Here is a 15,436-nt window from a genome sequence, read left to right as displayed (position 1 = left end):
GGTTTACATTTAGAAAAAAAAAAAAAAAAAAAGAAGTTGACTATTTGGCTATTTTTCAATTGCTCACCCATCAGAATTTAGAGCTTTTGAATATATATATATATATATATATATATACATTTAATTATCACAATTAATAACAGTTTATAATAATTATGAACAGTAGTTTGTTTGCACAGTATATACACATTATATATTGTACACAATTATAGTTAACAATTATTAATATTATTATTTATAATTCATTTTATATATAAAAAAATGTTTGAACGTACCAAAAAAACCCTCTTTATATTAATACACACACACACACCGGCAATATGGATACGTTTTTGTTCTGTTAATTTTAGTTTAATTTTTATATATAATTTAATTTTAATCTTTTTTTTTTAATCAATTGTCATACATGCAAAGACTTTCTTCATGAATAATCATCCTTTGGATTGTGTCCATAACTTTCCAAATAAAATTGAAAATAATAAATTGTGATATGTCTGCATACAAATATACAGTACATTTTTGAGTATATTTTATTAATACAATATGTGATTCACTGCAGTATTTATAGATAATTTGTATTACATTTCCTGAAACAACTATATTGTGAAATGTAATTTTAAATCCACACAAATTATAACTCATTTCATATGGCTTCTTCCACCCACGCCTGTGTAATGTTTTGAACAATGAACCTGAGGTAAAATATTTTGAATCTTGAGGACTGTGTGAGATAAATCATCCGCCCAGCCAAACATGCCAAATGTGGATGTATTATTTGATTAAACACCGAGGAACAACCTGTTCTCGCTTCTCCTGCTGCATCATCCTCTCAAACTCTCTCACAATCAGATACCGACGTCGCCAACCGCTCATACAATCAGATTGAGCACCATCCCGGCAATCAGCGTCTGCGAGCTGGTAATGGAGTGATGGTTGAAGTCTGTTCTCTCTGCTTAGCCACACCGAACACTGTTTATTCCTCTCATTTATGAGGGTGTTATGTGGAGCCATGCTATATAACACCCTGATATTTTATGTAGAATCAGAATCAGAAAGAGCTTATTGCCAGATATGAAGACAGAAGAGCCGTACATTAGAAGGCACATGCAGATTATTACAGAAACAAACAAGATGGAAACAAAGGAATTTGTGCCTGAATCATACAGCAGAGAAATTCGTGACAAAACGCGCCGGCTTTCATTTGAAGACACATCGTTTTTCTGCCTCTTACTTTGTTTCCTCCTTTCTATTTTCTGTCAGATGAAGCAACTGAACTTCATCTGACACGTTCTTGGTTTTCGTCTCATGGCCGTTTGATTATTACACTCATTTGTTTAATATTAATGTCTAATTAACCCCGTTTTTTCCCAGCCGTCCCGGGAGTTAGGAAACAAGTAAAGAGATAATGAATTATTAATGGATTCTTTTCCGTTTTCATTTTCTCTGTCATTGTTGTCTTTAAATGACACAGTCTGCTCGTTCTTACATTTGAAGAACTTCTGACCCTTATTTGGGAAATATTTAATGTGATGAATGAAAATGAAGCTATGAGAGATAGAAGTGTAGTTTGTTCAATGACATTTATGTACAATGAAATGTTGACAAAATTGAAAATATGTGTATGTAAAAGACGTTTCAGTCGACAAAAGATTTCAGACTCCGTAAGATTATAATGGGATATAAATGACAGGAAATAATTTACAGCTATTTTTGCAGGAAAAGCACTGGGGGAAAAAAATAATTACCATATTAAATAAGTCCTTATAGTCATGTCAATATATTGCTGTGAAAAAGTAAGTGCACCCCCATCGAAAGTCCTTTTTAAGGTATGTGGACTTACTGAAATTACAATTTTATTTGGAAAACATCATATAATTTAACAATGAAAACTGGACTTTGAAATCTTTTATTCAACAAAAAATTCAAAGCCTTCTGTGAAAAAGTAAGTATACCCTATTAAGAGTTAAAGAGTTAAAATATGTGGACTAGAGCATTATTTTGACAGTATTGAAGGCTGAATGTCATGCAGTTTAACAATTAACAATGAAAACTGGACTTTGAAATCTTTTATTAAACAAAAATATCTACAGAAATTCAATTGAATTTAATGGAAAAAGTAAGCACCCCCTATATATAACATTTTAGGTCATTTTTACATTTCACTGAAGCAGATTTTTCTTTATTTTGGCATAATGGTACCATATGCTTAACAGAAATACTCAGGGTTATATGAAGTGCTGCCTCTTATGATGCTCTACTAATTTGCACTTGTAAATGTAATTTTAGGCAACAAATGTAGGGGTGCATTTACTTTTTCCCCTCACACAGGAAGTTGGCATTTCCATTTACTTAAGCTGTACAAGTCATTAAAAATGTACATTCTAAGTATAATTTGTTCAGTTTTATTGCATTTTACCTATTAACATTTGTGAAATGCCAATCCAATATCTGTAACCCCAAATATATTACGAATAAAATGAAAACTGTGTATGAAACTCTCAAGCAGTTGACACATTTCTAGCCAAGTTTTCATTTGCATCGAATAAAATCGGTACCCTAACTCCATTCAGGAACTTTCTTCACATTGGAGCATCTAAACGATCCTCCGCTGTGCCCTACGTGAAGTGTACAACACCACTGTTCTCCGTAATTCATTTTCTCTGGGTTTGTGTCTGCCAACGGCTTATAGCTTCAGCTCAGGCCGAGCTCTAAGAATAGTCCTGCTTGCTCTTGGCGTCTGTATGTAATCCATTCAGGGCTGCCAGGGGACTAAGATGCCGCTGCTCACACCTATGGGATTCATACGTGCTGAGAGGGTGGGTAGAGCAGAGGTACGGTGGCGTGGTTTCGCGCCGAGGGACATCTCCTCCTTCAATCTAAAACACGACTCGCAAGTAATACGGGCAAAAGAATGTGTAGCTTGTCGTGAGCGGTTCGGGTCACTGGGGAAAAGGATGTTGGGAGACTGCAGCACACTTGCATGCCTTTTTATGATGTGTAATCACAGACAGTGTGTGAGTCCTGGTTGGTTTTCTCTGTGTTGTACCATTTCTTAAAGGCTGAGTTGACACGCTATAGGGCTTAGTGGATTTGCAGTGTGCTGTCTGCTGCAAAGAAATACAGCGCGGATAAAGACACATTTCACCCTGGTTCAGTTTCAGAGAGGACAGATATGTACAGTATATTTGTGACCCTGAACCACAAAACCAGTCATAAGGGTCAATTTTTTGAAATTGAGATTTACACATTATCTGAAAAAATAAGCTTTCCATTGATGTATTGAGGACAATATTTGGCTGAGATACAACTATTTGATAATCTGGAATCTGAGGGTGCAAAAAATAAAATAAAATACTGAGAAAATCACCTTTAAAGTTGTTCAAATGAAGTTCTTAGCGATGCATATCGCTAATCAAAAATTAAGTTTTGATATATTTACGGTAGGAAATGTACAAAATATCTTCATGGAACATGATCTTTAATTAATATCCTAATGATTTTTGGCATAAAAGAAAAATTGATAATTTTGACCCATACAATGTTTTTTTGGCTATTGCTAAAAATATACCGAAGCGACTAAAGACTGGGTTTGTGGTCCAGGGTCACATTTATAAAATACGTTCCCAGAAGTACTATATTAAGTGCAGCTATAACCAACTATTTAAACAGCATTTTTAAAATGCATTTATTATATTATTAATATATACTACTACTTATAAAGATTTATTACTATTTGTTGAATATTTATTTAAATATTATAGAATACATTTATATTAATTGTCTATTTAAATAATAGTAGTATTGAATAATTGATTAATGGTTTAATATCAAAAGTAATGTTAAAATATAATATAATATATAGTATATTTATGTAATAGGTGCCCAGAAGTACAATATTCCATGCAGTTATAACTATTTAAACAGCATTTTCTAAATATTTTATTATTTAAAATGCATGTTTTATTATGTATTATTTATAATTGTTTGTTGAATTTGTAAATATGATTTATTATATTTATTTTAAATGTCTTAATTATTATTAATTATGAATATTTTAATAATAATAGTACTGAATAATTTATTAATTGTTTCATATCAAAAGTAATATTAAATAAGTTAGATTTATAGTATATTTATTTAAGTGTCCAGAAATACTGTTACATGCAGATATTACCGGTTATTTAAATGCATTTTTTGTGACTATACACACACACACACACACACACACACACATACATACATGTTACAATAAATAAATAAATAAATAATATTGACCCAGACTTACACACATAGGTTTTTGGCAAGCAAGAAATCAATCAATCAATCAATTATTAAATATTTTACCAGTGACATTTTTGTAAATCTTTTATATTTTTTTTTTGTCTGCTGTTGTTGACATCACAGCTCATGCACAAGCCTGAAGACAGGAATTTGTATATACTAGTCAAGAGCTTGTGCGCATTGTCATGGTGCTATCAGCCAATAAGTGATGTCAATCAGGATGTTATTTACAGTACCTGCTGCTCTGTTTACGACTCAAAAAAAGGTTTATAAATTTAACTGTGTGCCTGTAAAGCAAAGATGGCAGCATTCAGGTTGCTACTTCCATGGCTGAACGTGCAACCACCATTGAGATGAATGGGAATGCTAACTGATTTTTATATTGAAAATATTGGTTCCTTTTAAAGTCCAATGCCAGACACTGAAATAAATAAGCTTTCCATTGATGTATGGTTTGTTAGGATAGGACAATATTTGGCCGAGATACAACTATTTGAATATCTGGAATCTGAGGGTGCAAAAAAATCTAAATATTGAGAAAAATCGCCTTTAAAGTTGTTCAAATGAAGTTCTTAGCGATGCATATCGCTAATCAAAAATTAAGTTTTGATATATTTACGGTAGGAAATGTACAAAATATCTTCATGGAACATGATCTTTAATTAATATCCTAATGATTTTTGGCATAAAAGAAAAATTGATAATTTTGACCCATACAATGTTTTTTTGGCTATTGCTAAAAATATACCGAAGCGACTAAAGACTGGGTTTGTGGTCCAGGGTCACATTTATAAAATACGTTCCCAGAAGTACTATATTAAGTGCAGCTATAACCAACTATTTAAACAGCATTTTTAAAATGCATTTATTATATTATTAATATATACTACTACTTATAAAGATTTATTACTATTTGTTGAATATTTATTTAAATATTATAGAATACATTTATATTAATTGTCTATTTAAATAATAGTAGTATTGAATAATTGATTAATGGTTTAATATCAAAAGTAATGTTAAAATATAATATAATATATAGTATATTTATGTAATAGGTGCCCAGAAGTACAATATTCCATGCAGTTATAACTATTTAAACAGCATTTTCTAAATATTTTATTATTTAAAATGCATGTTTTATTATGTATTATTTATAATTGTTTGTTGAATTTGTAAATATGATTTATTATATTTATTTTAAATGTCTTAATTATTATTAATTATGAATATTTTAATAATAATAGTACTGAATAATTTATTAATTGTTTCATATCAAAAGTAATATTAAATAAGTTAGATTTATAGTATATTTATTTAAGTGTCAGTAATTAAAAATATGAATTCAAAAACAATTTTATTTTTGTTTGTTTTCATGTAGGTTTCCTTTCGTCTTCCATTGATTTGACAAAAAGATAGTTCCACCCCAAATTCATGCTATTGGTTGAACCAGTGTTTTTTTTTTTATCTTAAGTATTTTAAAATGGAAGAAAATGACGCATTTAAGTGAATTAGGGAATGCATCTTGATGTTGAAAAAAAAAGTAAAGTTCATGTAAATGTTACTTGTCAAATTTGCATTTCAAATAGAAATTTCAGTGATTTTCAGCTGTTCAGAAGCATTATTTTTATCTCTAGGTGGGAAGTTATGGTGGGCAGACGATGTTCTCGCTCAGCTGGGAACCGTTAACAAGAGGGACGGAAAAAACCTGACGGTTCTTCGAAATAAGACCACAGGAGTCGTCCACATCAAAGTGTATGACAAAGACAGTCGGAAAGGTAAAAAGAAACATATCCTTGCCTCAACATTCATTTAGTAGTATTTTTAATAATATTTTTTGTTACAAAAACTTCAAAAACTTTTTTTCTGGCAATTGTTTAATAATAATAATAATAATAATAATAATAATAATAATAATAAAATGTAATGGTAAATAATAAAATAAAAATATAATTGCATTATTTTATATTGCTAAATTTGTATTTGTTTTATTTTTTCAAATAGGTTTCCTTTCATCTCCAGTTGGTTTGACAAACCATCATGCTATTGGTTGATCCAGTGTTTTGTTAATATTAAGTATTTTAAAATCAAAGAAAATTATATACATAACAATATCAAGAGTTCCCACACCTTTTGATCATCTAATTCCCTTCATTGACTTTTTAAACACATTTCTAGTCATTCATGAATGGATAATGAAAGATTTTCTTTAGTAATATTTTAATTTAGTAGTATTAGTAGTTCCCTTTCAGTCAGTCACTCCAAGTCACGTCGGTGACCGACGAATTGGGATCTCGCTTAGAGAGACCAATCCACTTCGAGTGTAAACTAAACGAGCCAACGCATCCAGCTGCCGCTGATCACAGCGTGAGCATAAAAAGGCGGCCTTTTTCTGTTGGCGGACAGCGCTTCAGCGGTGGTCGTTCCTGTGTCGAGTGGGTTGCGCACTTCAGGCTGCACTACCCCCTGTCGTGCTGCAAACGGCCGTTTCCCCTGTGCGTCTCAGCACGTAAAAGAGCATTTCCCTAAAAGAGCCAATTTCTCTAAAAGAGTACAATAAGCGGGTGCGTCTTTGTAAAGACGACGGATCATCTTTTTAAAGATGCCGTTTCGGAGCTGCGGGCCAGGCTCCGTTTCCTCCAGGGGGGCGGAGCTCCGTTGCCTCTGCCGAGATCTAGTGTTCATCCTGGCGGCAACCAGGCGTGGAATACTACGGGCAGTAGCACGGGCAGTCTGAGGGTTACAGTGGTGGCAAACCCCTCGGGGGACCATCGCTCCTCTAGCGTTTCGCAACCAGTTGAGCCGCCAAAGGAACGTGCTGGGCCCTCTTTAAAGAGCGTAACAGCGGTATCCTTCGGGCTCCCTCCCGACGACTGGATGTCGATCACTGCATCGGAGGGAGAGCTCTCTGGAGAGGAAGATTCGGGTGCGCTGCCGCCCTCCGGGATGGTGGCAACGCCTGAATCGGATCTGGAGATGTCGGCTATGCTTTCCCGGGCCACCGAGAGGGTAGGCCTTGAGTGGAAACCTCCACCGCGTCCCGAGCCCTCGAGGTTGGAAGATTGGTTTCTCAGGGTGGATCGCGCTGGTTCTCAGTGCGCCCCAGCCTGCTCGTCGCTGAGGGCGGCCCCCTGCATCCGCCCTTGCTCCTGCCCAGTCAAACCTGGCGTTGAGCGAAAGAGCAAGAGGCCTCGGGACGGGTGACCCAGAGAGGGAGGAAGCTGCTCTTTGGGGGATGGTGTAAGTGCGCCTTGCCTTGAACTGTCTCAAAGGGTGCTTACGAGGCAAGTACGCGCTGGTCCAAACGGACAAAACAGTGAGCGTTGCGTACATCAACCGACAAGGTGATCTGCGCTCCCATCGCATGTCGCAACTCGCCCGCCACCTCCTCCTTTGGAGTCAGAAGGTTCTGAGGTCACTTCGTGCCATTCACATTCCGGGTCTGCTCAACCGTACGGCCAATGAGCTATCATCGCATGCGTGCGTGCATTGGTTCGTTTAGTTTACACTCAAAGTGGATTGGTCTCTCTAAGTGAGATCCCAATTCGTCGGTCACCGACGTGACGTCTCCATTCCTTCCTTCAGGGAACGAGGGTTACATACGTAACCGAGACATTTTGTTTTTTTTGTGTTTTTTTGTTTTTGTTTTAAATTTAAATATTTTATAACACTCATAAAAAGCAATTTCTGACAATTCAATTTTCTGACAATTTTTAGAGCTGAGCATAATTAGAAAAAAAATTATATATATATATTATTTTATTTTTTAAAATATGATTTCATATACTACCTGGCTTGGAAAGCACTAATAATAATAATAAATACAAATAAGTAAATAAATCAATAAATAAAAATCTTTGTCATTTCTTCAAGGTCAGGTTGCACATGACTCGGACAGTGGTTATGTTTCATAATGGTTATGTTTCTACGGCCACACATTGTCAAAGTCCTTTCCTCTTAATGAATTATGGAGAGAGACATTCATATCACTGACAGGTCTATTAGCAGAGGAGTGCTTGATCTCTAAACGCTCTATTAGGATTTAAAAAAAAGGCAATTAGGGACTCTTAAAGGTAAATCTTTTTGCTACCTTCTCAAATCTCCTCATACCAATTAGCTCCCACATTTATCTCTCTGACATGGACCTCATGGGAGCGAAGGCCCGTCTCATTACGCCACTTCAAATGAGCTAACTGGGGTGTTTCTGTCGAGGTGTCCGAGGAACAAAGTCAAAGCGCCACCGTTTTTTTCCCCTTTCACTTCTTTTTGTTTGTGATGTTCTTGAAATTGGTTTAAGATGGTACACAAGCTAGTCCCCAAGCTAGTTTGACAGATTAGCATTAGATACACCTGTTCACCTTCACAGATTCTCGAATTCTCTTCGTAGGTCGCAATCCTTGTGTACCGAACAACGGCGGATGTTCCCAGCTTTGCCTTCCCACTTCTGAAACAACTCGGACGTGTTCTTGTACTACGGGCTACAACCTTCGTCCGGACCGCTCCACCTGTGAAGGTACGACCGTTAGTTTTGACCTCTGCATACGGACGTAATTAGCCTTCCGGTATTCTTATTATTATTTCAAGAGCATATTGACCTGGACAGGGGTTGGTTTTATTTTTTTCTTTGCTAGGTCTTCAGTCTTTCCTGATGTACTCCATTAATGAAGGTATAAGAGGACTGTCTCTTGATCCCAGCGATAACTCTGAAGTTTTGATGCCGCTAACTGGCACTCTGTTCGCCGTGGGTCTGGACTATCATGCCGGTAAGTGCACTTTTTCTTTGATTATAAAAGAAAAAGCAGAAAAACAAAAATACATATTTATAATTAAATAATTTATGATTTTATATTATTAATTAATATTATTAATTCACACATGAAAATGTATTTCAGTTTTCATTTTATTTTTAGTAATTTTATGGCTTTAGTCATTGTTATTAGTTTTTGATATTTATTTGTATTTTAGCTTTAGTTTTAATAATGGTAATATAAATGTATAAATGTAATAATTGTTTTAGTTTAGTTAAAACGTTTTTCAGCTAACATTTATATTTTATTTTACCTTTTCTTTATATACATGCATTTTTAAATCACAAAGGAAACTGCATTTTAATATTTTTTTTTTTACAGATATATACATGGTGTTATTTTAATATTATTTATTTAATATTATTAGTTTATAAAAATGTTTGAATTAGCTTTTAGTTTTGTTTGCCATTTTCTTTTAAAATTAAAGTTTGTTCTAGTAATTTTGTTATGTGCTTTAATTTAGTTGTTGTTTGTTTTTAATATTTATTTTAAAACATAAATAAATAAACATAAAAAAACTTTTTATTTCAGTTTTAGCTTTAGTAACTTTTTTTAACTTCAATTTAAACATTTAATTCAGTTAGTTACCAAGGCAGCATTTTTTATCTAATATTTATATTTTATTTCATTCCAGCTTTATTTCAATTACATGAATTATTAAATCATTAAGGAAAGTGTATTTTAATGTTTTTTTACTGTAATATACAGCACAAGTGTTATTTTAGTATTATTTATATAATATATAAATAATTTGTTTGTTTTATTCAACTTTATTTCAATTATTAAAAATAAGTCAGTAATTTTATTTTAACAAATGAAATTTATGCTGTCGTAATTAAAAAACAAAACAAAATATATTAATGGCATAAAGAGGACAGTCATACTGAAAAGGTAATGGTCAAAGTTCATGAATTTTGGTGGTTTGGATGTAACATCACAGCTATAATAGTTAAAATTTGCTTTGAAGATTAATTTGTTAAAATTGTTAGATGTTTAATATAAAAAGAGGTTAACCCCTAATGAATGGCATAAAAATGTGGGGAAAATATATTATGTACTACAGATTATAATTAGGTAGAAAGTTTTGATTCTTCTAAAATGAGCTGTTATTGTTCTTTGAATTTGTTGTGTATTTAGAAACCAAAGCAATTAAGCATTGCCATGCCATGTGTCCTACAACATATCACCCCATGACATGGGGAAAACGTTCATTTGCAGGGTATCTGCCAGTATTTTGGACAGATTTCTATAGTGCAGTAATTGGACAGCTGTCTCCACACTGATACAGAAATGCTACTCTTTGCATCAGCGACAGACAGTTTGCAGCTCTGCATTTGCATGATAGAGCAAATATTGGCATTGCATTGCTATATCGTCTAAATATTTTTTCATTGCAAGTTGAGGTGAAGGGATGCGATATGCTGTTATGACAGATGAAAGATAATCGGAACAGATTAGCTGGACAGATGAGCCGATGTCAAGTCAAGTCAAGTCAAGTTTATTTGTACAGCGCTTTTCACGGAACAGACACAGTCTTTATAGATTGGACAGCACAAGTACTTCTATCATTTAAGCGGGTAGAACACAAGTCATCAGGGCAGTTATTTGAGATTTGACTTACTAGTCATATGGTGCGTAGCGTCCTGGAGATGTTGTCCGACATGAGTTCCGCTCCGACTCTGCTGGGGTGCAGGCCATCAGCGCGAAAAAGCCTAGGACGCTCCCAGAAAAGATTCCAATTATTAACAAAGAGCAGTTTCTGTTCTTTACACCATGACAATAACCATTCATTTAAAGCAAAAAGTCTACTGAACCTTTCGTGTCCTCGTCGATACGTGGGAAGCGGTCCTGACACGATGATCGTCGTCGCGGGCGATGTGCGGCGCACCGTCTCGATCAGGCTCCTGAAGTCCCTCTTCAGTGTCTCCGTCTGCCGCAGCTTGGTGTCGTTAACCCCCGCGTGAAGCACGACCGCTCCGGTGCTCTCGTCGCCCTTCAGGATCGCGGGTATCTGCGCAGAAACATCGAGAACACGAGCACCAGGGAAACAGTGAGTGTGCACTTTACCTTCAGCTAACGTAGCACGGACGTGCCGGACGATGGAGTCTCCGATGATCACAGCGTCGCGTTCCGTCTCGCGGAGGGGAGCGAAGTGGTTCCGGGTGGAGATCTCGAAGACCGGAGGCGGCGGGGGGGGAGAGGTCGTCGCCCGGGGCCTGGCTCGTGTCTTCCGCTGCGGCTGCACCCAGGGTCCGTGGTGTCCCGGCGCCGGAGTGAAGGACATCTGGGAAGATCGCGTCCTGGGTGCACCGGGCCTGTGCAGAGAAACACACGGAGTAGAGGTGGTGGGAGAATTAGCAGCGCGCTGTATACTTACCTCGGACTTGTGAGCGTCAGCCTGGGATGTTTCCAGCGCGGCTCTCCGCTCCCTCAGCTGGGCCTGCTTCTCCACCAGGTCGCGGATCTGCTTCTCCATGGCCTCCAGCTCGAGCTGCACCGAATGCAGCTTGAACGTGTCCTCACCTGTACTCAAAGGTAGACACACATCCGCCATTAAAGCAAGTAACAGTGAGTAAAACAATGGTAATGTGTGTGAATAGAGTATTAGTAATGTAAGCGAGATTAGCGGCAACCACGCTGGCGATGCTAGCGGGCTATTTGCTAATAGCGGACTCGGGAAATCAAAAATAAAACTAGTGATAACAAGGCGCTCTGATTGTTTTTGTTGTAGAATACGATAGGGGATATATTCACACGTTATAGAAACGAAAATGATGGTGTATAAAATTGATTTTAAGATAAAAAATTAGACGACAAAGAATTAACTTGACGGAGCTCAAACTCAAAACACACGGCAGCAACAAACAGGAAGTGACGTTTGACACCGATGTCTCATAACAGTGTGAATGGGCTTCATTGGAGTTTTTGTCAAAAGGGATATAATGTAAATTTTTGAGTGGGCGAGGAGCTGGTGATGTATGAAGCTACGGATAATGTCGTGCGGCCAAGTCAAAGCAATTTTCATGAAAAGCGTTTTGAAAGGGACAGACCATGGGAGCCAGGACAATCACGGGTACCTTGGGCCTTTTTAGCCTCTATTGTTTTGGAGAAAAGGCAGGTTTGAATGAGAGGGAAAGGGCAAAGACATTTTGGCCAGCAGAAACAGACTCATTTTTGTAGGTGGAGCTTGGCACGCAGCCTTGTTTATTCAAAATTACCCACCTGCACTAGAATGTGTACAGTTCTTAGCTGCTGTGACATAATAGGCAAAAAAAAAGAAAGATTTTTTTAAGGTAATTGCCAAAGCAACACTTCTCCGTTTTATTTAGCAGGACTATTATAGTTAACTAAAAATAAAAAAAAGTTAATTGAAATAAAATGAAATATAAAAAACATTTATTTTATTTTATTTCATTTCATTATTTTATTTTCTTAAACCAATTTTATTTTGAATGCAACATTTCTCATTTTCATTTAACTTGATGTACCATAACTAAAACTAAAATAAAAAAAATAAAAAAAACTATATAGAAATATTCAAACAAAATGTAAACAAAAACTAATAAAAATGACAAGAACACACAAAAAATATTACAAAAGCTTAAAGGGGTCATATGATGCAATTTCAAGTTTTCCTTTCTGTTTGGAGTGTTACAAGCTGTTCGTGAATAGATAAGATCCCTAAAGTTACAAAGACTAAAGTCTCAAACCCAAAGAGATATTCTTTATAAAAGTTAAGATTCGTCCATGCCCTCCTAAAATGCCTCGTTTAAACACGCCCCCACATCTCTACGTCACTGTGTGGGAAGATTTGCATAATGCCGCCCAAATGTTCACGCAAAGAAAGAAGGCGTAACTTTTATTCTCGCTGAAGTATTGTTGCTGCCGCCTCCGCCATGTCATGGAGACGCTGTGTGTTTCGTTGCGAAAGCGAAACTACTTTGTTTGGTCTTCCAAAAGAGGACACAGTCTATGATGCTGACAAATAAATCTGACTCACCACAACGCACTGGATAGCTGGCCAATCAGAGCACACCTCGCTTTTCAGACCGATGAGCTTTGTAAAAATCGACACGTTTCAGAAAGGCGGGGCATATAGGAGAAACAATAATGTACAGTATGTGGAAAATAATGTGTTTTTTTAACGTTAAACTGCATAAACACATTTCATTACACCATATACACAAAATAATGTTCTTTTTAGCAACGTCATATGACCCCTTCAACTAAAAGTAATATGAATGCAGGAAATATAAAAAAATAAAATCTAATTCAAAATATTCTCAATGATACAAAAATGTATTTAGTTTAACATGATATAAAACTAAAATAAAACTGTAATAAAGTTAATAAAATATTAATAAATAATTTAAATACTACATACATTTAAAAATAATAATAAAAATGACAAAAACACCCAACAAAGCAACTAAAACTTTGTTGTTAAAACTGAAACTGAAACTGAAAATGGAAAATACAAAAATAAAAATAAAAATAAAACACTGGAATAAATTAATTTAAAGATTGACAAGATTTGATTAGTGAGATGACAGCAATGGTAATCTAAATGTAAAAATATATTAAATTAGTATGTGCAATGAAATGTACAATGTCAATTGATACACTGATAAACTAAAAAGTATCAGCCAATAACCAATATGGTACAGATATATTGTGCATCCCTAAATAAATATGCCTTTTGCCCCCATAATCAAACACACCTGAACAAGCTAATCAATGTATTCAAGATCACTAGAAAGCTACAGGCAGGTGTGTTTGATTAGGGTTGGAGCCAAACTCTGCAGGACAGTGGCCCTCCAGGACCAAAGTTGCCCAGCCCTGCCTTAAACAGCAGGACCTAACTAGTTTAGGCCAGTGGCGGCTCGTCGGGGGAGGCAGGGATAGAGAAGGGTAGGGGGAGGCCGGGGGGGAGAGCTGAGCTCTCGTGCCTCCGTTGGTAAAAAAAAAATTTAAAATCAGCATCGAGTGTTCACTTTCAGCGCTGAGGAGTGTTGAGAAAAGAACCCTCGCAAGGGAGGCTAGCCTCCCTTCTGATATCAACCAATCATCACAGAGACGTAAATTACGTGATATTAGTTTGAACGTCTCCCGCTGCGCTGATAATGTACCAAGTACTTATGATGAGTAGCGATATTGCATATTTGATTGCCAACAGGTTTACCAAGCTGTCATTCAAACAGTGTATATGTACAAATTTAAAAACGAAAACAGAATAATAATAATAATCGGCAGGGATCCCAGACCAATACAATTAGTGTGCCTCCTCTATTTTAAAACCCACGAGCCGCCACTGGTTTAGGCAAACCTTTTAACTATGGGTTATTTTCTAATTGCATATCTTAGGAAATGACACGTTGTACTGGACAGACATGGGCTCCAACAGAATCTCTAGATCCAGTCGAGATCAGACCTGGAGAGAGGACATCGTCACAAGCGGTCTCGGACGTGTTGAAGGACTAGCGGTGGACTGGATTGCAGGTGTGAAGGTTTCTCTTATTTTAGCATTTCTGTGCATTTCCAAATTGATGTTGTCAAGCTTATTGTTTCTCTGTTGGTTCAGGGTCTTTGTTGCTTTGCATCCAAAGGTAATATTTACTGGACGGACCATGGCTTAAATCTCATCGAGGTTGCTCGATTGAACGGCATGTACCGCGCCGTGGTGATATCTGACAGTCTTGATCAACCCAGAGCCATTGCTGTACACCCAGTGAAAGGGTATGTATATGCCTTTGTATGTTTCCACTCTGAAAATACACTGTGGTTTTTTTTTTTCCTAATGCTAAGCTTCAGTTTCACCCAAGTGTGGCAACAGCATTTAAATGAATGACCTATGATCGTCTAGAGAGCAGTTAGCGTGTGCAATTAGCACCTCAAAGCTTGTTAACTGCAGATGTACGTCCTCCTTAAAGGGGTCATATGATGCGATTTCAATTTTTCCTTTCTCTTTGAAGTGTTACAAGCTCTTGGTGCATAAAGAAGATCTGTAAAGTTGCAAAGACAAAAGTCTCAAATCCAAAGAGATATTCTTTATAAAAGTTAATAGTCAACCACACCTACCTAAAACGGCTCGTTCTAACACGCCCCCACATACCTACGTCACGATGTGGGAAGATTTGCATAACGCCTCCCAAATGTTCACGCAAAGAAAGAAGGCGTAACTTTTATTCTCGCTGTAGTATTGTTGTTGCCGCCATGTCATGAAGGCGCTGTGTGTTTCGTTGTGAAAGCGAAACTACTTTGTTTGGCCTTCCAAAAGAGGACGATATCCGCTTCGTCATGCCTAGAACTGATCCGTGCTGGCCGCTGAGGAAATACATCAACTTCGT

The 15,436-nt window shown here is 36.3% G+C and overlaps 1 protein-coding gene across 1 annotated transcript in view; it reads left to right on the top strand.

The window, feature by feature from the left end:
* lrp1ba (low density lipoprotein receptor-related protein 1Ba) overlaps positions 1–15,436 on the top strand; it is a 283,055-nt gene that overhangs the window by 149,667 nt on the left and 117,952 nt on the right. The window contains exons 33-37 of the mRNA XM_016574938.1: positions 5,919–6,059; positions 8,669–8,794; positions 8,913–9,044; positions 14,454–14,588; positions 14,696–14,825. Coding sequence (XP_016430424.1) covers positions 5,919–6,059; positions 8,669–8,794; positions 8,913–9,044; positions 14,454–14,588; positions 14,696–14,825 — 664 coding nt within the window. The remainder of the gene's footprint in view (positions 1–5,918; positions 6,060–8,668; positions 8,795–8,912; positions 9,045–14,453; positions 14,589–14,695; positions 14,826–15,436) is intronic.

Source organism: Sinocyclocheilus rhinocerous, unplaced genomic scaffold (genome assembly GCF_001515625.1).
Source record: "Sinocyclocheilus rhinocerous isolate Xijiao unplaced genomic scaffold, SAMN03320098_v1.1 scaffold2578, whole genome shotgun sequence".
Lineage (NCBI taxonomy): Eukaryota > Metazoa > Chordata > Actinopteri > Cypriniformes > Cyprinidae > Sinocyclocheilus > Sinocyclocheilus rhinocerous.
This window is presented reverse-complemented; position numbering and strand designations above follow the sequence as displayed.